The 24,826-nt window shown below is 36.6% G+C and overlaps 1 protein-coding gene across 4 annotated transcripts in view; it reads right to left on the reverse strand.

Annotated features, from left to right (window-relative positions):
* LOC110023438 (sister chromatid cohesion protein PDS5 homolog B) overlaps nucleotides 1-24,826 on the reverse strand; it is a 171,446-nt gene that overhangs the window by 33,222 nt on the left and 113,398 nt on the right. For all 4 annotated transcript variants that reach the window (XM_020722879.1, XM_020722887.1, XM_020722862.1 and 1 more), the window contains 2 exons: nucleotides 19,567-19,703; nucleotides 12,584-12,701 (listed from right to left, as the gene is read on the reverse strand). In XM_020722879.1, the coding sequence (XP_020578538.1) occupies nucleotides 12,584-12,701; nucleotides 19,567-19,703 (255 nt within the window). The remainder of the gene's footprint in view (nucleotides 1-12,583; nucleotides 12,702-19,566; nucleotides 19,704-24,826) is intronic.

Genomic DNA, 24,826 nt, shown 5'->3' on the forward strand with positions numbered 1-24,826 from the left:
GATATAAGACAAATAAGAATTCATTAAGCCCAAATTGAAATGAGATATGATGGATACTGACATAGAAGTTTTCAAATATATAAAAAGCATATTATATGTAAATTAAGAGACATGGTAGTAGAGTAATTGTGGTAAAGCTCGTAATAAAAAGAAAAGCAGTTATAAAGAAAGATAAAAGATAAATAATATTGAGGATTATAATGATTATTAAAAAATTAATAGCATTATAAAGATGTTAGCGGGCCATACAAAAGCTAGAAGTCTATATAAATCAAAAAATAATAGGCATTAAAAATTGATTTTGTAAAGGAAAAAATATGTTTCTTGATTAATAACTTTGGCATTCATAGAGCCCATAAATTCTTGCACATAAGTTCCAAGACCTTTCTATATTTCCTATTACTCAACATAACCTTAAAGTATATAGAATTCATGTTATACACCACCTCATAACCGGTTATAATTGGAGCACCTTGTCGTCATCGAATACAGCCCTAGAAGGGAAAATGGGTGATGACATAGGCAGTCCAAACAGAAAAATCAACCAAAACTAACCATAAAAAGAGAATAACGCATGCATATATATATAAGGTCAGTCGATTAAGCAGTCCTACTAAACCTACAAACCTCTGGCAGAACCCTGAACCGGTTCAGCCTCAACAACCCCGCGTTAGTGTCAATGGTTTAGGAGAGCTTCGACTTCATTTGTCAAAGCTTTTGATTCTTCGTCTGCAATTCTGGTAACACCTAGATCCCACAAATGGTTACATTGTCTCCCAAAACATCGGAGGATCTTTGTCCATGCGAGCACACACCCATCTCGATCGAACCTTCTAGAGGCTCATTATTGATCCGGTGAGAACTTCCGTGTCACGAATATAGTGATGGAATCCCTACGTAGCCCAAGATTAGCTCAGCCTGATCTGATGTGAAAATGTAATAACCAACTTATGAATATTTTGATACAATTTTAACAACATAAAATATACCTCAATCTTTTGATCCCTTGAATTTCAATAGAAATAAATTTATAAAATTCTAAACGTTAAACTGAGTAATTTGATATAAAACATCATATGCAAATTATGAATGGTTTGGGAGATATAAAATGAAGTTATGAGTTTAATTAACCTTAATTATTTCGCTAATCCTTAGCACTACAACCCACCAACTTCCGCCTTTTTATTCCTTACGTGGGGCAGAATGAGTTCAGAGCTTCGATTACTCCTCCCGAATCGTTCCTACTCTCTATTGTGATCTTGATTCTCCTCGTTCACTCGCCTTTTGTTGGTCTGCTCGGGAGAAGTAGAGCTCATGACCCTCGCTACTGTGCAAAGGCCGCGAACTAGCAGAGAAGCGAGCGGCACGGAGAAAGCTGCAAGATGCGGTTTAGGGCTAAGGGGTAATTTTTGTAAGTGTGAATCTCTTTTCCACGACATTTGAGGAAACACTTTTCGTCCACACACTTTCATTTGAAATTTGCCTCGATTTTCGAATATTATTCATTTACGATAACCATTGGAGGAACTGATCTGTGATGAAAGTGTCAAATGTAGTTTGTGAGTCTCTGTAAGGACTTTATCACAAAATCAGCAGAAGGAAAGGTAAGTTTGAGAAGATAGGAAAAAGAGGGAAGAAGACTTTGCAGCTTCAGAGAAGAGTTGGTTGCCAAGAAGGCTCTTTAAGGTATATTTTAGTCAATCATTTATATTTTTGAATAAATTATTTTATTAGCCAAAATAACTTTAAATCTAAAGTTAATTACGGATTCTAGGTTGTTTACTGGGGCGACAAGTTCGAGGCGAGAGTGTGGACATTCACCGTAATACGACCCTATAAAGTTCAGGTTGATTAATCATAAGTAAAGAAAATTAATTTGATTAACATAAATTACTTGAATCTTAAAGTTTAATATTATGTTTTATAGGTTATTACGCTCAACGTAAAATTCATCGCAACCTCTAGCTAGATATCGAAGATTAAGAGTTTAGCGCGGCAACTGAGGTTAGTAATTGTATTTTCTAAATTTTAGTAATCTTCTTTACTTCAGATTATATGTTTAACTTCACGTATGTCCTAATTTAATCAGATCCTTCATATTGATAGGACATATATACATAATAAGCATAATAGGAAACAATGTACAGGCATAAAAGATACACATGAGATAAAAGATATTTATAAAAACATTATATGTAAGATAAACATATAAGATAGACATGTAGAAACTACATGCATGATAAAAGTAAAAACTATGCATGAGATAGATATAAATAAGAGATATGCACAAGCTCGATATATGAATGATATGAAAGAAATGTTTGATGAATAGTTGTAAGCAAAATAAAAATGCATGTTAGTAGATGCAAAAAGACGTCTCAGAAAAATATATAAATGAAAAATAAAATAGCTTATATGTGCATGTTCAAAATAGGATTTCACCCCCTAATGATACAGACAGAAGAAGACAGTGTACCTACGCGGGTAGAGTTTTTCTACCACCTCAGACAATTATGATAGGTAGTTCACTAACCACTGTGTCGACGAGATAAAATCAATCAGAAGCAAATAAACCAGAGCTTACATTCCCAGACAATTATAATGTTTACATTACTAAACACTGTGCCTATGAGATAATATCGATCAGGGGCAGGTAAGGACCTTTCCAACATAGAGAATTGTGATGTGTAGATCGCTAACTGCTATACCGATGGGAGCCGACGGGACAATATCGACTAAGTGCGTGTTAAGTTTTATTGACAGTGATCCTCACAGAGATAAGTGTATATGTATAAAGTAAAAGTAAAGCTAAAGTAAATGTTTATAGAACATTGGCTATTTTAATTTAAAAAGGATATTGATGCATGCATATGCATATATGAAATTAGTTAAAAACATATATCAAATTACTTCTAAGAATATATTAAATTGCTTATTATTTGCTTATAAGAAGATATGAAAGACCACTATATTATAAGTTTTCTTATAACTATATAAAAGACCAACATGCATATTGAATTTTTTTTTATGAATTACTGTAGTTTAGAAGTGTGATTACTCCCAGTTTATCTTTGAATAACTCATTATGTTCATTTAATATTATTTTTAGGCTTTAGACATTTCAACAAGATGAATAAAAGAAGCAAATATATATAGAAGGAAAGAACAACCAGAAATGTACAAATTTTTGCTTGTTAATTTTAATTGTTTTCTTTAGTGGCTCTTTTATGTATTAATTGAATATTAAATTGTTAGTGATAGAATTAGAATAACATGAATTGATTTCTACCATGCGACCGTCCGATCTCGTCTTGGTTAACTCCAAGCCCCGAATCAGGTCATAACAGAAACTAACCTGAACCTTCTCGAATGGTAAAGACCATGGTGGTCAGGTATGGACTGTGATGACCTAAAATACCTTATGTCGTTATTGTCTCGTGACTAGAGTCGATGTCTCTATCATATTATCCTCTGTAATCACCAGAACTAACCCCGCCGATGCGACTTTGCTAGAAAGGGCTCGTGTGAACTCAGGCTCTGCCAAACTAAGTAGGATAATGTGCTTCCCTTTCTTGATGGAGTAGGTGTTTATGAATCCATTGTGATGAGTCCTACAATCAAATTGCCACAGTCTCCCAACAAAAGGTGTATGACTTATGTGAACTCGAGCTCTGCAAAAGGAAGTAGGATAATGTGTTTTCCTTCCTTGATGGAGTAGGTCTTTTTGAATCCATTGTGATGAGTACTATGATCAAATTGCCTTGATCTCCCAACAAAAGGTGGCATGCATCCATGAGAACCACATTGCATCACACCTGATCCTACAGTTCGCTCCCAATTAAAAAATCCACTTGGCACCTCCAGTCAATCCTAGCCCTGTTTTCTTTCTTCAGTCAAGTTAGAGAATATGGATGAGAGTGCCTTTGAATCACGAGAGCCAACTTCTTCACCACTTGTATATATGTCACATTCTTACTGTTCCCTCCATCGATGATGAGACAGCATATCTTCTCGTTCACGATACAATAGGTGTAGAATATATTGTGACAAAGCCAATACGAATCCCCCGTATCCTCGTCTATTGGGACCGTCAAACAACGAGTGACTCTCCTTCATTTGGTGGAAGATGATACACCTATTCCTCATCGATCTCCCAGACATTAACCTCCTACAGGGTGCCCTGCTCGGTAAAAACACGACTGAACTCATGGAGCAACTGGAGATAAGGTACATTTGATGCATTTTCAAGTGGGAATTGTAGTAGGTGTGCTACTCTTCTCAGGCTTCTTCTGACTGAGGGTGGTTCTATTATTATCCGAACTAATCTTCTTAACTCTCTAAGGCGTGCTATTGCTGGTGTCTCTAACTTTGGGTAGTTGTCTGACTGGTGGTGGTTAGCTGCTCTATTTATGTTGTCTTTCCACTTTCAATGCTAAGGTTCGAACATCCTCAAGTGAATAATAAAGTAACAATTGCACTACACTGCTAATATCGCGCTTCAATCCCCAAAAATAATGGATTGTGTTGTGTTCCTATTGCTCAACCAAATCACACTTCATTGTAACTGGTCAAACTGCGTCGTGAATTCCTCTATTGATAGGTTTCTCGGGTGCAGGCGGACTCTCATAAACATATCTTGGTGGTAGTGAGGTAGAAAGTATTTTCACTGCATGACTTTCATCTTTTCCCCCTTTAAAATCTTATTACTACAATCTCTTTTCATCTGTCTGTGCAAGTTGGCCCTCCACAAGCAGACTCTTTCTCAATTTGATAGCTGCAAGCTTCACCGTTTTATTTACGGGCACCTCTTTGTACTCAAAGATCTTTCAACTAATTGCAGTCATTTGATAAACTCATCTGAAGTCATTTCAACTAATAAATCCACCTTTATTCCAAAGTCTATGTCCTCCAAAAGATTTCTCCTCTCTAGGCTTCCTTTGATATTGGATTATGAAACGTCGTAGTCTTTCTTCTTCATCACTGATATCCTCCGTATGGAAGGGGTTGAAATTCTCATCCCATTCTCCTCTTCAATTTTCCTAGTCACCATCGAGAATAACTCCTGCTACACCCCAATTGACACCACTTTAAGGGTCGGCTGAGGCGCGACAGAGATGAATAATTGGGTCGGACTAAATTCTCACCAACACACGTGCTGAATTGCAAACTCATGATTCAATATGTGATGAAATAGTCTAATTAAATTACCGCAAATAAATATGATACATTGCATTTCATAATTCATTTTTATTCATACTCAAAAAATGAGAAAAATCATATCCAAGCATATATCTATATAGAGCTATTAAATCTAACATAATAAAAGTATGTACCCAAAAGTTATGCAAACTACCAAAACTATAGATGCAAAATTTGTACAAGACAGATTTGGCTACTCACCCTGGTGCTCATTGCCCCTTCCTGAAAAACAACATAGAGTGAGAATTAACGAGCTCAACGAAATAATCAAACCTAAAATATAATTTTATACACAAAAAAGATATAAAGTGCATGCTCGTATAAAATTGTACATACCTACGCATAAATCACAACATGCTAGAATCGTATAGAACATGAAAAAAGCATGATTATTATATAAAACATATCGTCATAAGCATGTTCAAGGTAATGTAATCATAACAGTGTTATCATAAGCCTCAACTATTTTCATGTTCTATCATAGCATGAGTCGTCACCCTGCCCCAAAATCCATGTAAACTGATGATAGAGGTTGGTCCTCCCAAAATAGCAGTTAACAATAGTCGATCTGATACTGACAGTTCCTTACGTTCTGTCAATATCTAATTACAAAGGTTTCTAGAGTTTCGTCGTCGCCTGAATGCTAGGAATCGAAAATACAACATCCCTACATAGCGTACTTACAAGCAACTCATGTAAAAGTTTTTACAAAACATTCTTTATGACATTTCTTAGTATAATATCTATAGTAAACACATAGACATTTCATATATTACATGTATGATCATAACAAATGAATACCAAAGATGAAACAGGCAAGTGCAGTTGCGGCACGATGACAATTATTGCATTGGGACAGCTCTAGTGTGTAAATGGAAGCGGTACTCATCTTGGTTCCATTGTGGAAGCATGGATGTTTGAGATGAATGGTATTATTGTGGAAGGTGATTACAATAATGTGGTGGATGCCTTGCGGCAATCTATGGAGAGAGCCTTTTGGGGGCGGCAAAGTGATCAGGACTTCAAACTTAACGTCTCTGGCCGACCTCCGGAACGTACTTTTCTCGCACATGGCACAAACTAACAATGAAGTGAGACATTTTGTACACAGCTTATTTCACAGGATAGTTTTATGATTAGACATTTACATAATAGTCATCCATTATTTTTTGTGGATAGGGATAGAATTTTTTGTGAACCAGCTACTTAGCAGCCTTTGTAATTTGTACCATTTTTTGTCATTTTAATGCAAAAAAAAATCACACAAACACAGATAGGCTCGGGCATGAATCTCCTCAAGCAATGGGGCACCATACGGCCCAACCTTGGATGTTGGAGTACAAATGACTTATCATTGATGGTGACAATGCCAACCTTATCGATCTGATTCGCCAAAGCATGAAGAATATATTACTTAGAGAAGACAACCGGAGCTGGGTGTGGATCTTGCGTTCCTTACAGAATTCAAAAAAGATATCTTTTTTACTCTTAGGAATTGCAATAAAGCAGCTCATTCTTGTGCTCAGCCTACTTTGCATAGCACTTTTGAGGGGACAAACTCTAATTATGATCATGCTTTTTTGGATGTGGAGAGGGTTGCCCAACACATCATTTTTTGAGTGTCCTATGGACCCTCTCTTATAACTATTTCGAAAAGCTAAATGCAATATTTCCAGAGCAGACTCAGGCATTTATCACCTTGTTGGCATGGCTAGGGTATAGAGTTAGGAGGTGAAAGTTGGTGTTAAAAATAATTTTAGGGTTGCTGATCTTAAAAATAAGCAAAGGCAATTCAGGGTTAGAACAACATTTGGCTATGATTTGGAAATATAAAAGAAAATTTTTTATGGAGCAGTAAGTTAGATGCTAGGAAACACTCGGATAGGACTAGGGTTAAGCTAGCTCTAGTACCAAACGATACTGGAGTTAATCTGAAACTTGATCGAAAGCATAATTTTGTTAATCAAGCAATGGAGTTACATACAGGACCAAAAAAAAGCAGAAAACAACACACACTAATATCCTGCTAGAGCGGGGCGAAAAAACTCGAGGAAAGGTGGCAAGGGAGCAGAGTTGGGTAGCGATAGGTGGAGGGGGTTTTTATAGGTTGGACTAGTGCAAGATGTGGGAAAATGGTATTTTGGTTATAGCAAGGATGGCAAGCAGGGGTTGCGGCTATCAGGCACAGCTAGGAAAGGGGGGAAGTGGAGGAAGCGACAATAGAAACTGTGTGGAGGCAACAAAAAACAGAGGGATGGGATGGGGCAGCAAGTTACGGGATCTGCGAGAGTGGAGGGAGATCGATAGTGCTGGATATCACGGGTGAAAGAAATCATCATGGAGGGATGGGTGGACTGAAGACTGCAACAAAGGAGGTGTAGTGGGCGTAGGCGGCAACAAGAAGGGGGAAGCAAGTAGGAAAAGTAGAAGATGCACACCGCCTCGAGAAGAGTTATAGTTAGAACACCTTCTCGATGTCAGATACATTACTAGAAGAGAAAAGGGTGGACGTCGAAGGTTGTCCAAACAAAAATCTCAAACAAAAATCTCAAACAAAACCCTAAAATGAGAAAAATTGTCATGTCCCCACACGGTGCTTAAAATTACTTAAAGTGGGAACAACGATAGGACGATATAAACATTTCATTTTACTTTCTACAATATTTTTTTAGAAACTTTTAATAAATAAAAAGTCACTAATCTACAAAGTGCAATAAAATTTAACATCAAAAAATAATACCATAAATTGAAAACGATAGCCCAAACCAGTACTGAACAGTATATCAATATCAGAAAGAAACTGTAAAAAGAAACAAAAAACATAATTTAACTAATACATATCAGTAGCAACCCTCCTCCTGTAAACCAAATATCTCCAATCAGACATATCAACCTAAAGTTTTTCTTCTGCTAAAAGAAAAATATTAATTTCAACAGTAAGTTTCACATAATGAGTAGTTATAATCTAAATATGCAGTAAATTATTATTCTTATGCTATGCATGAATGACCTATAAAAATGCAGCTCATTAATATATAAAAAACATAAACTTTCGTTTTAATTTTATCTAACCCCGTTCCACTTTAAGTATTTACCACTTTAACATCTTTAATAGTCATAACACGATTACCATCATGCCTGAAATTATTATAAAAAAAATGCTCGAAGATCCCCTCAAGAAAATGTATCCGAAAGTACATTTAAAATGTAACCAAAGATACCCTGCAGGATTACCATCATGCCTGAAATTATTCTAAAAAAAATGCTCGAAGATGCCCTCAAGAAAATGTACCCGAAAGTACATTTAAAATGTAACCAAAGATACCCTCAAATTATACCCAAAAGTACACTTTCATTATTTCCTTTAACAAGCACGGGTACATAGCATCCCTTGTTAGTACGGTCTGGGGGTTATCTTGTATAACTTAATTCTTAACATTTCATATTAATTAAAATCTTTTAAAATGTACATTCATATATAAGTTATTTTTCTCTCATCTCTCATGACATTTCAGACTTTCAATATGCAAGATATAGCTGAAATTCTTATTTTAAATCATTTAAAAAAACAATTCTTCATTTACTAAAATATTAATTTAATATATTAAAAAAAGATAATTACTCACCTTTGTTTTTGAAAGACCAATAAAATATCTATCCCTTCACGTCACTTACTAGCACATAAACCAAATAAATGTGCATATAATTATAAGAATTTTATTCTAAAAGAAAGATTTAATGCAGTTACCTTAGTTAAGTACATAAGAATGATTAAAAACACCAATCTCATATGACGTTATGATTCTTAGCCTTCCTCAAAATCTGAGAATTTATCAACCATTTACACTCACTCTTTCTGATTACATAAAAATTTAATAACATTAATTTAAATAATTATATAATTTGTTATAATAACAATCTAGCAATAATAATTACCATATAAGTTGCTCCAAACGATCTCCCACTTAACTCGTATGCTCTCAACTTCTCGTTTGAATTAGAATTCACTATTTGTTAAAATTAGAATTCACTATTTGTTAGAGCTTTGATATCAAATACTATTTGTTATTCACTATTTGTTAGAGCTTTGATATCAAATAAAATAATTCATTAATATTATCATTAAACATACACACAATCTAACACGCATTTATATAATTATTCATAATAAAATATATTAACTTACTAAAACATTAAATTTACCTTATAAAGTTTTTGGTGCCCTATGTTTCTTTCGGTCCCGACGAACCCAACAGAGTAGCACACGCTAAAGCTTCAGCTCCCCTCTTCTTCTCGCATGCTAGCTCTCTTCTTTCACCTCTCTTCGGTCTCAGCTAGATCTAGAACAACACATGAGGCTCTTGTTCCTCTCGCAAGAATAGCGCATCTCCTTCCTCTGTAGACAAGCACGACACAATGTCTTCTACCTTTCATGCACAATACCGTGAGATCCCCACTTCCCACTTCCCTTCTCCTTCAGTAGTAGTTTGTCCTTCAAAAGTACGTGCACGAGTCTTCCATCTCGTATTTTTTGATCTCGTGTGACCCATACAACAGCCATAGTCTTCATCTTCCTCTCCTTCCTCTATGCACACGTGAGCAGAACACTGGTTAAGCTCCTTCACCTTTGACTTCACCTCTCTCATCTCTTAGATAGCCTTATTATTATATTATAAGGCTAACGATCGAGAGATAGCCTTCCCAACTCGACTTCACATAACAAATCGTCCTAACAATTCAATTTATTAGTTTATTATTATTATATTATATTACAGTTATTTATTTAATATTATTATTATCTTATTCTTTTATTTAAAATCCAGTTATTACAATAACTCATATATATATATATATATATAAGTAGGAACATGGTGGCGAACTCTACTAGCGCCCGACGGCGAAACCCAGAAATTAACCTCCGGCTTCTCTATTGTCCTCGTTTGCTCCTATTTCGTCGGTTGCTGGCCATGTCTTCTCGCAAGTATCCTCCGGCGTCGCAGATTGCGTCTCATCTCGCACTGCTTCGTCGTCGTTTGCGTCTCCTTGGCAGAGCACAACACCGACTGCTGTCAGAGTCACTCGAACCTGCTCGACGCCCTGTGCAGACTTCGACTGGGCCCTGCGTCTCCTCGGCAGGACACAACGCTGACTGCTCAACCAAAGTCGCTTGAACCTGCTAAACGCCTCCTGTTTCGTCTGCTGTGGTTGTGCAGACTTGGGCTGGCGGTAGCCAAGCTGCGCCAGTTGTACTGTTGCTGCTACTGTGTCTTGTTTAAACCACACTGATGGCCTCAGGGCTTTCCTACGTCGTTGCCCTGGTCGATGATAATCCTTGCAGTCTAATATTCCCCCAAACGTACCATGATTCTGCTGCAGGACATAAATATTGCAATCTCATTAAAAAAGTTGGGAAAAAGGCGGACAAACCAACATTATTCTTCTCTAACCCTGAAATCTCATCTCTTGCAGAAAAACACAACTTTACATTAGTTGGCAAGTTCCAATTAGGTCGCAAAAGACGGAGATTATCAAGAAGGTTTTCGAATATTTCAAACTAGTTGAGGATTGGCAGATGGGTCTTCTCGATGCAAGACATGTTATGATACAACTGTGCATAGAAGAAGACTACACAATGATTTTCTCAATTAAATTCATCACAATTCAGGGCAAACCTATAAAGTTGCTCAAATGGACTCCTCATTTTAATCCCAGTCAAGAACTCCCATTTGTGTCTATCTGGTTCTCATTACCTGAACTCAAGCTTCAATTCTTTGACTAACTTACCTTATATGGAATTGGGACTATCCTTGGAAAACCTATGCAGGTAGACACAGCTACAGTTCATTTCTCAAGGCCTTTTACTGCAAGGATTTTGATTGAAAGAAATATTACACTACCAGATGTAGAAATCTGGTTTAGCTAAGCTCACAATGGTTATTGGCAAAAAATCATTATGGAAGGCTAAGCTCACAATGATTATTGGCAAAAAATCATTATGGAACAAAAACCTCACTACTGCAAAAACTACAAGATGTTTGGACACTCGTAAGAGAAATATTTTAGATTGCACCCACAGTTGAGAATCAATAGTCAAAAGCAAGGCACCACTTCTCTAGACACATTGGCTCCACTTGAGAAGGGACTCACCACAAGACAAGATTTGGTATCTGATGTAATTGCAACTTCCTCTAACCATACTACAAGAGATAATGTTCAGACTGCAAATTAAAATAGCACTGCAGCTCCTCTTCAGGAAGCATCAGGTGCAGAGGTGACATTACACACTAAACCTATCGCTGTTGCAACGACTGATTCTCCTTCTACTACGGTTCTACCATCTAATCAAACAGAGGATCGCATGAGCCAATCTTCAGATGAAGAATGATAGGTTTACACTTCTCGGCGGAAAAAAAAGTCTGAGAGCACACTCCATCTTGGAAACTTAATGGATGACACTTTGGTTACTCCTGATAATGGCACGACACTTCAAAGTTTGTTATCTGGCTCCAGCGCTAAAACTAGAGGAAGAGGCGGGACAAAAATGTCTCGTCCCTAGCTACTTATTTTCTGTATGTTTTTTTTTTTCTGAGTCTGTATCCATTTCTGTTGGGGTTTTATTGTACGTTGTATTATATGGGGAGGCGCCTCTTTTAGGCTCTCTCATACACCCTGTATGTATCTTTTCTTTTTCAATAAAATCAGCCCTTTGGGCTTTTCTCAAATATATATATATATATATATAGGAAAGAGGCAGCAGCACTCCCCCTGGTTGAACCTTAGACCGGTTCAGACTTAGCAACCCTGCGTCAATATATACTAGGTTAATGTATTGGAAAATTTTGACATTAAAAGCAAGAACATTTCTTGATTTAAGAATACCAGCTCGCAATGTTAGATTTGGATAAACTAGGATAAACAGTCAGGTAGACTAGTCAAATTCGATTATCAAATCATGAGGTCTGCAGCTAGTAAGTTTACGAGTCTGCTGACATTAGCCAAATTTGTGGTGTCATTGAGTACTGCATTTGGCTAAGTTTATCATATGGAACATGTTTATCAAATGGGATAAAAGCTTTGGATTATAAGTGAGTTAAACATTTACATATGAGACAATAGTCCTGTGTTTTAACAAAATTCAGCTCTAAAGCTAACTATATTAAATAATCTAATCAATATATGACCATCATGGCATACATTCCAAAGGAAAAGCATCACCGCTCTCAAACCAACTAAAATCAATGGAAAATAGACATATCATACTACAGTAGAAAAGCAGAAAAAAAATTTTACAGTACTGGAATTTTAACCTCAGAAAATAATGATTACCATATATCGAATATAAACAAATAGATTATCATAAAACGTGTTGTAGTAAAAGGCATACCCTTGCACTTGCAACGATTAAATGAAAGAGCATAGATGGAATGTAGGAATCAAATCTTCTTGCAAACTGGAGAAGCAATTCTGCAGCAGCTAATCTGAGGCAGTCCTTGTCATTTTCACTGCAAATTAATGGTATTTTAACGAAAGTAATTCAACAGAACCATAAGAAATCGCAAAAAAAAAAAAAAAAAAAAAAAAAATTTTGAGCCCAAAAACACGCCAAATGACACAAACAAAAATAATGAAAAAAATGCCAAATTTGATAATAGCATGGATGAATATAGCCTATAAAATATGTGAATTAATCCAAACAGATGACTTGGCAATTCATATAATTAAAAAGATGAACAAAAGTAACGTGTTTCTATGAGAAACATGAAAGTATTTTTCATTCCACAAAAGATTTGATGCTCGCTAATAAATAGAATAATCTAGCAAGAAAATAAGGAAACAAATTCAAATATTCCTGCATGAATCCAAGGAATTCTAATTTCCTTCATCTGGCATAAATTTGTGGTTCCCTGTTTTCTTTATAATGAATCCTAGAACCTTCATTCCCTCGGCATAAATCTGTAGTTTATAACACAACCCCCGAAAATGGAGAATGAATGTCTTTAACTCCCAGCTTTGAGCTCGTTTCATCAAAAAGTACTCCATTTAGTCCTTCAGTGAAAATATTTGCAAGTTAACTTCGTGAGTGCACACCATACACAGATAATGATTCGCGTAATTTTCGCTTAATAAAGTGTCAGTCAATCTTATTATACTACATATGATCATGATGTATTTGTTTAAAGAGCAATGTTTAACATTGATTTAGTATCACCATACAACATCATAGGTCCTGCCCACTTGATACTTAGTTCATTTAGAATGATTTCTATCCATAATAATTCACAAAAAACTATTCATAGCCCAATATTCTGCATTGGATCTACCTATCATATATTATTTTTTTGCTTTTTCTCCATATTAACAGATGTCCTCCATAACCAAACTCTAAGTGATTGATTAGGTCAAGCAAGTCCATTTTTGGTCAATATAATCCATCAACTATTAACTTTCTTATAAAATCTGGAGCAATGGTCAAATTAATTTCCTTTTCCAAGTGAAAGGAAGCATTGTTCGCATCGAAGGGTTGGAGCTTTCAGCTTTAGTGGACAGCATGAGAAAACATAATTCTTACTATGCTCATTCTTGTCTCAATCAACTAAATTTATTTTATATATGTCAACATAACCATTAGCCTAGTACTTCAAAAAATTAAAAAGACCCATTTGCAGCCTACTACATTCTTTCCCAAAGGCTTATGGGCGATTTCACTTTTAGGCTTTTTGGCAATACATACACTTTCTCTCTTATAACATTTCCCTATTCATGTCATCATAATGTTAGAGATAAAGGAATTGGGATAGACAAAATATATACACTTGTAATGAAAGTATCTTTGATGTGACATGTAGGAACAATGGATATAATATCATTAGATGTGTTGACATAGGGATAGAATTAGGCAAAACACTGATACCGGAATTAACCAACCAACAATAACAAAAGCAAATATTATTAAGCAAACAACTAGGGTTACAATCAAGACTCAAAACAAAAATGAACACATAACAAACATCAAGATCCAGCTAGGGTCCATGAGCGATATCCGTGGCAGAGATGGTGGCTTGGTGATAGGAGAAAAGGAGTAACAACTAGTTAGAATCAGGGGAAGGGTTGGGGGGATTTTGGGTGGCTGATAAGGGGTGTAAGAAGAGGGAGCAGAAGGTAGGGTTGGCAGATAGGAGTAGGTGGGGAGAAGGTCAACGACCGGTTGCCGAAAGAGAAGGGCGGTAAGTGCAGAGATGAAAGCGAGAAGGGAATCGAAGGCGATAGACATCACCTTGGAGCAGGGTACAGCCGGAGCACCACCTGTCATCGAATACAGCTCTAGAAAGACGAAGGAGTCTACAACAGAAATCTGAAAGAATACATAACCTAAACCTAGACTCAGTAAACACACATAAAAAAAAAAAGATAGTCAAAGAAATAAAAAAATGTGAGGAAAGTTTGGATGGCAGTTCCCGCTCCTTGAAGGGTCAGTCAGTTCAGCCTCCTGCTAGACTGAGACCCTATCCACTTGAACCTGTGGTCGGTTCAACTGAACCAAAGCCTAGATCAGGCACTCCATAGGGATTTATAACATAAAGTTATGTAGAATGTCTATTTATTATGTAGCTTACACTCTGGAAAATTTCCCTCCAATAGTTTTAAAATACATTCTCCATTGAAATAATGCCTATGAGGACACCCCATTTTGTTGTTGTGTATGAATGCAAGATGACATGTGAATGCTTCACTTTGGAATTAGAAACTAAAAAATGACTAATAATGTTCTGCATTATCATCCAAAAATTTTAATTTTGCCTCCAAAGGGATTTATAGCCATTCAGTAAAAGGGATGAAAGGTGGCAATAACATTGCTAACATATCTTCTTTTTTTTTATATATAAATATAAATATATATTCTCCTCCGACCACGACGTTTCGCGCCTTAGGGTTTCTCTCCTTCGTTGTGCTCGAGCGTTGTCTCCTACCCTACGACGACGTCTGATTTTGCTTGCAGGTCGCCTCTCTGTTCGACGACGACGTCTCCTCCCTACGACGACGTCTGAATTTGCTCGCAAGTTGCCTCTCTGCCTGACGACGACGATCCTTCTCTCCGGTCGTAGTTCGCCTCTCCGCTCGCAAGTCGTTGTTGCAAGTCACCTCTCTTCCTGTCGCAATCCCCTGAGAGTGGGGTTTGCGCAATTTGTTAGCACTGGTCGCGGTGATGGCGGCTTATCCTACGCCGCCTTTGTCGGTGATAACCCCGCCCCCCCTCCATCCTCTTTCAAATATCTTCTCGCAGCGTTTCCACGATGCTTTCACGCTCGGTGTTGACAACAAGTTTCTCAAAAAAGCATCCCGTAGAAATGGTAAACCTGCAATCTTCCTTTCTAAGGCGGAGATCTCCACACTCGCTGCATCATGCCGGCTAGTTTTAATAGGTAAGTTCCTTTATGGAAACCCTAAACTCGAGCTAATTCGAAAAGATTTTGAGCAAATGAAGATAAAAGGGGATTGGAAGATTGGTAAACTGGACGGTCAGCGTATTCTCATTCAATAATCAGATGATGAAGATTATGCCCAAATGTTTGCAAGAAGACTCGTTCGAATAGATAACCGGGTGATCAAGGTTTTAAAATGAACGGTAAATTTTGACCCTATAGTTGGACCTTCTACCATTTCTATTTGGTTGTGCTTCCCGGGCACCTATTTGATCAAGAGTTCCTCTTCTCCTTAGCTATGGTATATGGTAAACCCCTCAAAACTGATATGCCTACAGCTAACCTGAGTCAGCCTTCTGAAGCCAGAGTTTTGATTGAACGAGGTATTACTCTACATTTTTCGAGGAAGATATGGATTGGCTCACAGCATCAGGGCTTTTGGCAACGAGCAGAACTCGAACAGATCCCTCTTTACTGCACCCACTGCCCTATATTTGGACACTCTCATTCTCAATGTCATCATTTGCATCCGCATTTAAAACCTCCAAGTAAAAATGCTATTGGGTCTGCCCCACTTCATATACCTGTCTCTCCACTCCCGAGTGCAATCCACCGACTATTGAAACATTGGTTGACACGCTGTCAGCTCTCCCTCCCACTGCCGGAGACCCCCTCCCTGACAATATTGTTTATGTTTTTGGGACTGATGTGTTGGCAGATGGTTCAGCTGAGCAACCTATAGCTTCAATCCTTGCTGCAGGATCCTTACCCCCAAAGGATAATATTTGGTTCGATAATTAGGAGAGCATAGCAACTCCACATCCTCAGAAAGCATCAGGTGGAGATGAGACATTTCTACCTCCTCAGAATGAGCATGTTACTGTTAGTCAGAAGCAAGGGGCTCATCCTCTTATACATGCTCGTCAGTCTATTGACCAAACTGATCAAATAAGTCAGTCTTCGGATGAGGAATGGCAGGTTCACACATCAAGGAGGAAGAAGAAGAATGGAGGTCTGTTTGAGCTTAGGAATTTGATGGATGATACACGGTTACTTCGGGTAATGGCACAAAATTCAACAATTTGTTAGTTGGCTCCCTTTCTAGAGTTAGAGGCAGAGGCAGGACTAAACTGGCTCATCCCTAGCTACTTATTTTCGGTGAGTTTTTGTTTTTTGTTTTTTGTTTATTTGTATCTTTTTGGGGATTTGTGTGTGTTGTACCGTGTGGATATGGTACATTTATTGAATCCTCTCATACAACCTTTATGAATCTTTTCTATTTTAATATATCAGCCTTTAGGCTTCTCAAAAAAAAAAACTCAACTACAAACTACTGTTAAAAAAATAAATTAAAATGTTCACAGGATGGATGATCAGGGCAAAAACAATAACACAAAATGATATACTTACTAATGTCTATTTGAATATGAAGCACTGAGAAATAAAACATCCACTTTACTAATGTCTATTTGAAATCCTCCATATTTTGAGGTAATCAAACTCATAACATTGCAAGTTCAATATTTCTACCCAAATAACGATTAAGAAAAACAGATAACGATAGAAAGTTTCATAAAATTTTAGTCTTCGATAAGTTTTAACATTTAAAAGAGTTTATAAATAAATTTTAATTCCAACATCTATTGTGTTATGGTTATCACCATCCCAACATCTGTAGGAAGAGAATAGTTTCCACCAATAAGTATGTGGTTCATGTCATATGTAGCACTTAAATCAATCACCCAAGGAGTTGGTCCTATACTTCTTTATGACATACAATTCAAGAGGACATGAAGACTTACCAAAGAGAAAAAAATGAGCATGCACAAAAAAAAAATTCTTTTCAAGGAATTCTATCAGCCTTTGAATTTTTCAATTTTTTTATTTTTTAAATAAATTCACTTTTATTAACAAGATTGTAGCACCCAATTTTGAGAAATCGGGTAGATTTTTGGCAATTATGATATATACCTCAGGTTTCACATCTCTCAGATTGGGACCAAGTAAATTTTATAAAATTCTTCATGTCAAGTTTTAAGTTATAAGCTTATTTAATTTTATTTAATCCCATAATTAATTCCCTAATCCCATTTACTCTTCTAAGTCAATCTGAGAGATGAGCGATAGAAGAAAAAATATTTATAAAAGACGCAGACAACCAGCAACGAGATATATTTTAATATACTGTTTTAATTTAATTTGATTAGAAGCCCTTTTACTTATTAAATAGTAAAGAAATTTAAAAAACTTAATTATGACCGTATGTTCTTGTCTTGGTTAATTCCAAGTCCCAAACCGAGTCTTGACAGCTTATCTTTTATCTTAAAAAAAATATTAGCAATAATAAAATCATAAGTCAAAGCAAAATTTAATATGAATCTACATTTTTAATTAATCACTAAAAAACCGTAACCATTATGAACAACTTTAAAATCATCTACCATTCTACCAAAATGTTATTTAAATTTTCATTTTTCGAAAGGTATCATTTCATTAATTTCTTCTAGAGCCTTCCAGAATTTTTTTTTTGTTGAACCTACATCTAAACCTAATTGAGGAGAACATGAACTTATAACAATAAAAATTTTAGTATCAACAACAATTAGGGCTATAATTCAACTTCAATTCTATTAATTTTTATATTATCTTTCAAATGCTTATCTATGATAGCACCTACACCATTTTTAGTGCGACTCCAACCTGAATACCAAAGTTCAAAGCCTATATTATCAATCTCCTTAATTTTTCTCCAGCAAAATTAATATTTTTAAATACATAAGATGTTTATCTTAATAAAAATCATAATATGTATTGATTCCATTAATTTACCTATGAGAGTACCTATATTCCAAGATCCTATCCTAATATTTGTTTCATGAACTTCTTTGCCCGCATCCGTTCTTGATCTGGGAACCCTCACAAGGGCGCAGTGTAGCTGCCCTTGCACACTTTTCCCTGTATTCGGGTCATACAGCGCGTTGCTTCCAAAGTACGTCCTAGCATTTACACAAGGATTTAAAGAATTCATGTCATGATTTTTTAACAAAATTTTTACGCATGTTGTTGACTGCCTAATACAATCTTCCACTTTTCACATCTAGGGCTTGGGTCCCGACAATGACAGAGTTAGAAATAAATGAAAGTAAATAAAAAAATAATTCATTTATTGTTCTTTTATTGCACACAATCTTCTACTGTATACTATACTTTTGCACTTTACAAAATATTTTAAAATGATAATTATTATAATTTAGAAACCTTTGTCAACACAATAGTTTTAACTCAACTTGTATTTGTTAACATTTACAGAAAAATCAGCTTTAAACCAAATGAACCCTAGTGAGTATGTGTACAGGTACCGATGAGTGCGGGATAATGATTATTATAGTTCAATATTATTTTCTCTTTGAAGTCAATGTTTAAATATGAATAAACTATTATAAAAATAAGCTTTATGATATTAAATGGGTCAATTGTATTTTGGATTTTATTATTTTGTCAAATGAAACTGCTAGATAGTTTTTATTCATCCGACCGACAGTTCCCGTCTTGCCCGAGACGGGCCGTGACAACAAAAAATTTTGAAGTTTCTCAAAAACCACTTGATGATGACAAACAATAGCAGAAAAGTATGGCAATTTTACTTATTGTGCTCAATTGAAAAATCTAGCTCAACATAAAAGCCATAGCAAAATAAGGTCTAATATATGAGGTCATGGCCTAGAATGGTTTTTGGAAGGTCATATTCTCGTAATCATATAATGCTAAACTAAACATTATCAAACTAAAGCTATTGGGGTTTCAAGACTAAATAAATCAAATAAAAATAAAAAAAGTGTTACAAATCAGACATTTTGACAAGAATCACTGGGGCATGTATATGATATGCAAAATAATTAAACAAGTAACTGATAAAGCCATCCCCTAGTAAGAAGACTTGACATACTCTGAGATATTGTTATAAATAATGCCTTCCCCTTGAATTGTGTTTTCCAAGATTTTCATACTTTCTTCTATTTGTTGGCCGACTTGAGAAGCTTGGATTGATAAGATACTTTTGAACAGAGCCTTCATTCCATAAATCTTTAGAAACAACGCAGTGAACAAAATATTAGTGTTAACAAAACATGATACAAAAGGTTTAAAACATTACACATGAAATGATGAGCACCTTAAGTTAGGGGGGGAAAAATAGAACAGTACCAAGAAAATCAATGAACAAATGATGTTCCACGCAAAAAACACTGCTATAAAAAATGAAGAAGAAACCATTTAATGGGAACTTTATTATACATAAAGTACCATAATATACTAGGAATTTCATATTAAGGGATCTAGACTTTTAAGCTTATACTAGGTTAACATCAACTGCCCAAATATTCAATATCATATTTGATTAACACTTGGTGAGAATTTTAGAAAACATAATCTTCTCAAAATGTATGGGGGACGAGTGATATTGATAAAACATAATGGAGTTAATACTTCAATTTCTTCTTAGCCGTGAAATTAGATAAAGAGCAAGAGAAATAAATACCGAAAGACAACATGGGGTTGGGGACAAATAAAGATAGGGAGCTCCTCTTTTCTGAGAAGAATGATTAGACTACGTAAAAATAGTAAAGAAGGTAGAGAAGTTTAGCTTTCAAATTTTTCATTCCCCATTTCATGTGAAAGAGGATTTTAAAGCTTAAAAAAGGAAATGATTGGGGGAATTGTCTACTATCATTTATTGCAATTTTGTTCATCTTTCACCCATGCCACTTGTGTCGTCTTGTGCTGCTTCAACTGTGTGGTTGTCTATCCTAGGCCGCAGCTTCACCCACATACAGGGTTTTGAATAGTTTTGTCCGCATTAGGTGCCTTGCATTTAGCGCTTGGGCCCCCATTTCATGTGCAAGATAGGTGTTAGGCTCCTAAGAGGCATCCGTCTCTCATGATGTTGGGGCCTCATCAGCACATTACCTCACTCTCATCTAGACCCGCTCTTACAATTTTTTAGCAGCCCTTGATGGGCCATCCAAATTATATATCATTGAGGTAGATTTTTGCACAAACAGTAATGCTAGTTTTCGTGCGTGATTTCTGCCATCGACATCTGTTCGGAGATCCCCAATAGGTTTGGACACACCAAAGCCTCTTTGTATCCATACTCATGCAATGAGTTTCCCTAGAGCCTTAATTTACCCCAGCGAGTTCACCACCATTTTATTGTGGCCTTTTATGTTTGGAGATCCCCAGCAGGTTTGGACACATAAAAGCCTCTTCGTATCCATACTCATGCAATGAGTTTTCCTATAGTCTTGGTTGACCCCAGTGAGTTTTCCACCATTTTATTTGGTGGCCACTTATGTTTTGAAGGCTGCCCTGCAACCTTCATCCCCATGGATTGAACTATCTCCACCTTATCTTTCGCACTATTGAGAAGATTATTCGTGGTACGAATGTTGTACATCTTTTCCCCTCATACAACAATTCCACAATATTCTTTCATCATAGCTCAAAGACTCACATAAACATCATTTCATCTTTTTTTGGGCAAGCTTACTCTTTTTTTTTCTCCTGATAATGAAACTTCAATAGGTCGTTGTTACCATAGGAAGAGACCCAAACCAGAATAGAAAATAGAAAATATTATTGCTTCCATTCAAAACTGTTACAACACAACACTTGCAAACAGGAAAACAACACACACAATATCCTAGGGCAAAGACAAAGAAGGGTGGGCTGCGGAAATAGAGATTCATTGAGGCAGGACAGGGTTGGAAAGTGGGAAGTGCAGGAAGGAAGAGTAGGGGAGATAGGCAGTAGCAGTAGTGCAGGAAGAAGGGGTATGGAGAGGCAGCTGTAGTAGGATGGCAGGGAATTTGTGGCTGGGAGGAGGAACACGGGAAAGGAAACAATGAAGGAGGGTGGTAGAGTCACGGTAGAAGCAAGTTATGGCAATGGGGGAACGATTTGTAGATAATCGCCACCTTAGGAGAGGGATAGAGCAGAAACACAGCACTAACCGTTGGATACAACCCTCGAAGAGAAAACAGGACGTCGGTGGCTGTCCTCGAGAAGTGAAATCAGAAAATAACATAAGATGAACCCTAAAGCATAAAAACACATATAAATAGAAGAGAGATTAACAGTAAATGAAAAAAAAAAAGAGGGGATTCCGCCTAATGAAAAGAGAGGGAGAGGGGGTCAGTTCACTTTTCGGGGAAACCCCTGTGTCGGTCGTCCTTCCATGATGATGATTCACAAGTTCTTGTTTCATTTACAATTTTTAGGTGCTTATTTTGTCGAGCTCGTCGACTATCAACATGTCATCATAAGGCCTTCTTTTGAAGCGAGTTATTATAGGCTATTTTCAATATAATCCTAGAATATTTAAGGGTTCTTGTTGTGCATGTTAAATTGTTCACCCCTAATTTAACATCCACTTCTCAATAAATGATATCCCCATCTACGTAAGATAGGACCTTACATGATTGAAAGCAAAATAAATATAATCAAATCTCATATTATGGGATATAATAAAAATATAGCCCTATTAAGATCAAATCAAACATTGGATTACAGAAAACATGACTAAATTTAATTACATGAAAACTTAAAGAAAGATCAAATCAAATATGATTAAATCTTGATAATTCTAATGATACAGAATAAGTAACAATTGAATTGAAAAATCAACTGTAACAGGATCATGGATATCCAGAATGAGTGTTTAGTTTGCCTTGAAAATTTATTTTGGAAGCCTAGTTTACGGGATGCTTCATTCTATGGGTTTACACCTAACTAAACTAAAAGTAAGATATGCATAAAAACCACATCTCATCCCTGCCTATTACTTCCTTTCTCTCAATTAAAAATTAACAATCTAACTCTTTTCTACTCAAGTCAAAGTGTAACCAGACCCCACTGCTCCTCTGTGAAAACCCTAAAGTAGGTTGAAGCCAAACGCTTAAACATCCAGGCATTTTTTATTGTAACGGTGGAATTTTAATAGAAAGTTCAAAGTTAAGCTCGCTCGTCCTCGAGCACTTCTGAGATGGGTGACTTCTTAGGAAGTTACACCAAAGGGGCAAAATTGTGAGGCTGCTAGGCCAAAGCAAACAATAACTTGATAGATGTTTGGAATATCACAAATGCTATCAGAGTATAACACCAACCTAAAGATAGAATTATATGACTAATGGATGATTCTGAGCTAAGAGCACGGATGAGAGCATCAGATACGCAAGTGGGGAAGATTCTGAAACCCTTAAAGTAAATTGAAGCCAAAATCTTAAACATCAAGACGTTATTTGGTGTAACGGTGGAATTTCAATAGAAATTGCAAGGTTAAGCGTGCCCGGCCTAGAACACTCTTGGGATGGGTGACCTCCTGGGTAGTTACTCGAACAAGGCAAAACCGTGAAACCACTAGGCCAAAGAGGACAATAACTTGATGGGTGAGAGTTTGGGCTGTCACATACTCCCACACACAAACTAAAAGTTCAAAATATTTGTAGTGATATACATTAGTGTGTGAGACAAGTGCTCAAATGCAAACATAGTTGTCATGCTTACTTCTTTGGCAGAAACGATGGCAGCATATATGAGGTGTTATTTATTTTCAATATACCAGATTCAACCCTCGAACCCGAAGGAGTTTTGAAAGAAGAAACATAAAAAGTAGAAAAAATAATATAAAGGAATGCAGAGGGATAGAAGTTGAACAAGACAATAAACCTATAATATTATTGCTACTGATACCCAAAAAAAAAAATGCAACAGCATATATACAGCAAATATATATATATATTTGACAAAAGATTCAATTGCTGTGCAAAAATTCAACAAGAGGAAAAAACAAACATCTGCTCGATAAGAAGTAAAACATTAAACACTTCATAACAACAAAAAAGAAACCTTCACAGCACTGCTAGACACTTAAGATAAACGACATCCAAGATTAGTAACAAGATCATTTCTTGCAGCACTCGAAATATCCTAAACAACCCAACTAAAGAATTAGTCTAAGCTTTCTAGGGAGATTTCCTTGCCTTCGTAGGCAAATTGGGATCTTTAGCGGCAGTCTTTTTCGGCAACAAAACAGGGTTTATATTCGGCAGAACTCCTCCATGAGCAATGGTCACACCAGCTAGAAGCTTTACAAGCTCATCATTTCTCACAGCAAGCAACAAATGCCTGGGTATTATCCGATTATTCTTGTTGTCTCCAGCTGCATTCCCGGCCAACTCCAACACCTCAACTGCAAGGTACTCTAAAACAGCAACGAGGTAAACAGAAGCGGCGGTGCTGGCATGCTTTGAATAACAACCCTTCTTGATATAGCGAGCAATGCAGCCTACGGGGAACTAAAAGCCAGCCTTAACACTTTAGGTGACCCTCTTCTTCAGCCCTCCTCCCTTGCGGCCGCCGACTGCCTTCTGCGGTTTCGTTGTAGAAATCATGATTGGATTTTCGAACCTCTGAGAGCTTGCTTTACGGGGAACAAAATAATTGGCAAACTTCATATATATATATATATATATATAGATGAAGAAGCTCTATTGCAGGCAGTCTCTGGTGGTTTTCGCCAGAAAAAAAGACTACTCAATAAGAGGTTAATTTGTCCAAGGTCATAATAAAAACTTTGGAGAATTATTCTTTTCTTGCAGAGGGCTAATATAGTGAGCAGTAGGCTATTCCTTTTTTTTTATTATTGGCACTTTGTCTGTTGGATTGTGTGGTTTGTTGAATTGTGGAATATAAAGGATTTATGTTCTTTAGGTGGTTTCAGAAAAGCATATATACCTTATGTTTCTTTCTGAATATGTTTGTCATTGATTGAAGGGCATTAAGTTATGATTTTTAAGGTTATTTCATTCAACATTGCCTTCTGCTTGTTGATAGGTTTTAGGTAGCTGTAGTCAAACATATATAAATTGTAGATCCCCCTGACGCATTCATGCCATCTCGTCCCACCCGAAGACGAAGGGCTTCGACTCCTCTGTTCCATCGTCTTTGCGGTTCGGTGGTTCGTCTCTTCTGCGCTTTCGATTTCGCACGTCGTCTCTCCTCTATCTGCCTCTGCCGCTGTAATTACACGCTCGTAGAAGAAGGGGGGTACGCTCCTCTATTTCTTTCATCTGCTTCGTCGAGCTGCACCTATGCTCGCTGCTCTTTGTAGGGCCGATCGCGCTCTGCGGCTTCGTTTCCTGCTTCTG

This window comes from Phalaenopsis equestris, unplaced genomic scaffold (assembly GCF_001263595.1).
Source record: "Phalaenopsis equestris unplaced genomic scaffold, ASM126359v1 Scaffold000002, whole genome shotgun sequence".
In the NCBI taxonomy this organism is placed as follows: Eukaryota; Viridiplantae; Streptophyta; class Magnoliopsida; order Asparagales; family Orchidaceae; genus Phalaenopsis; species Phalaenopsis equestris.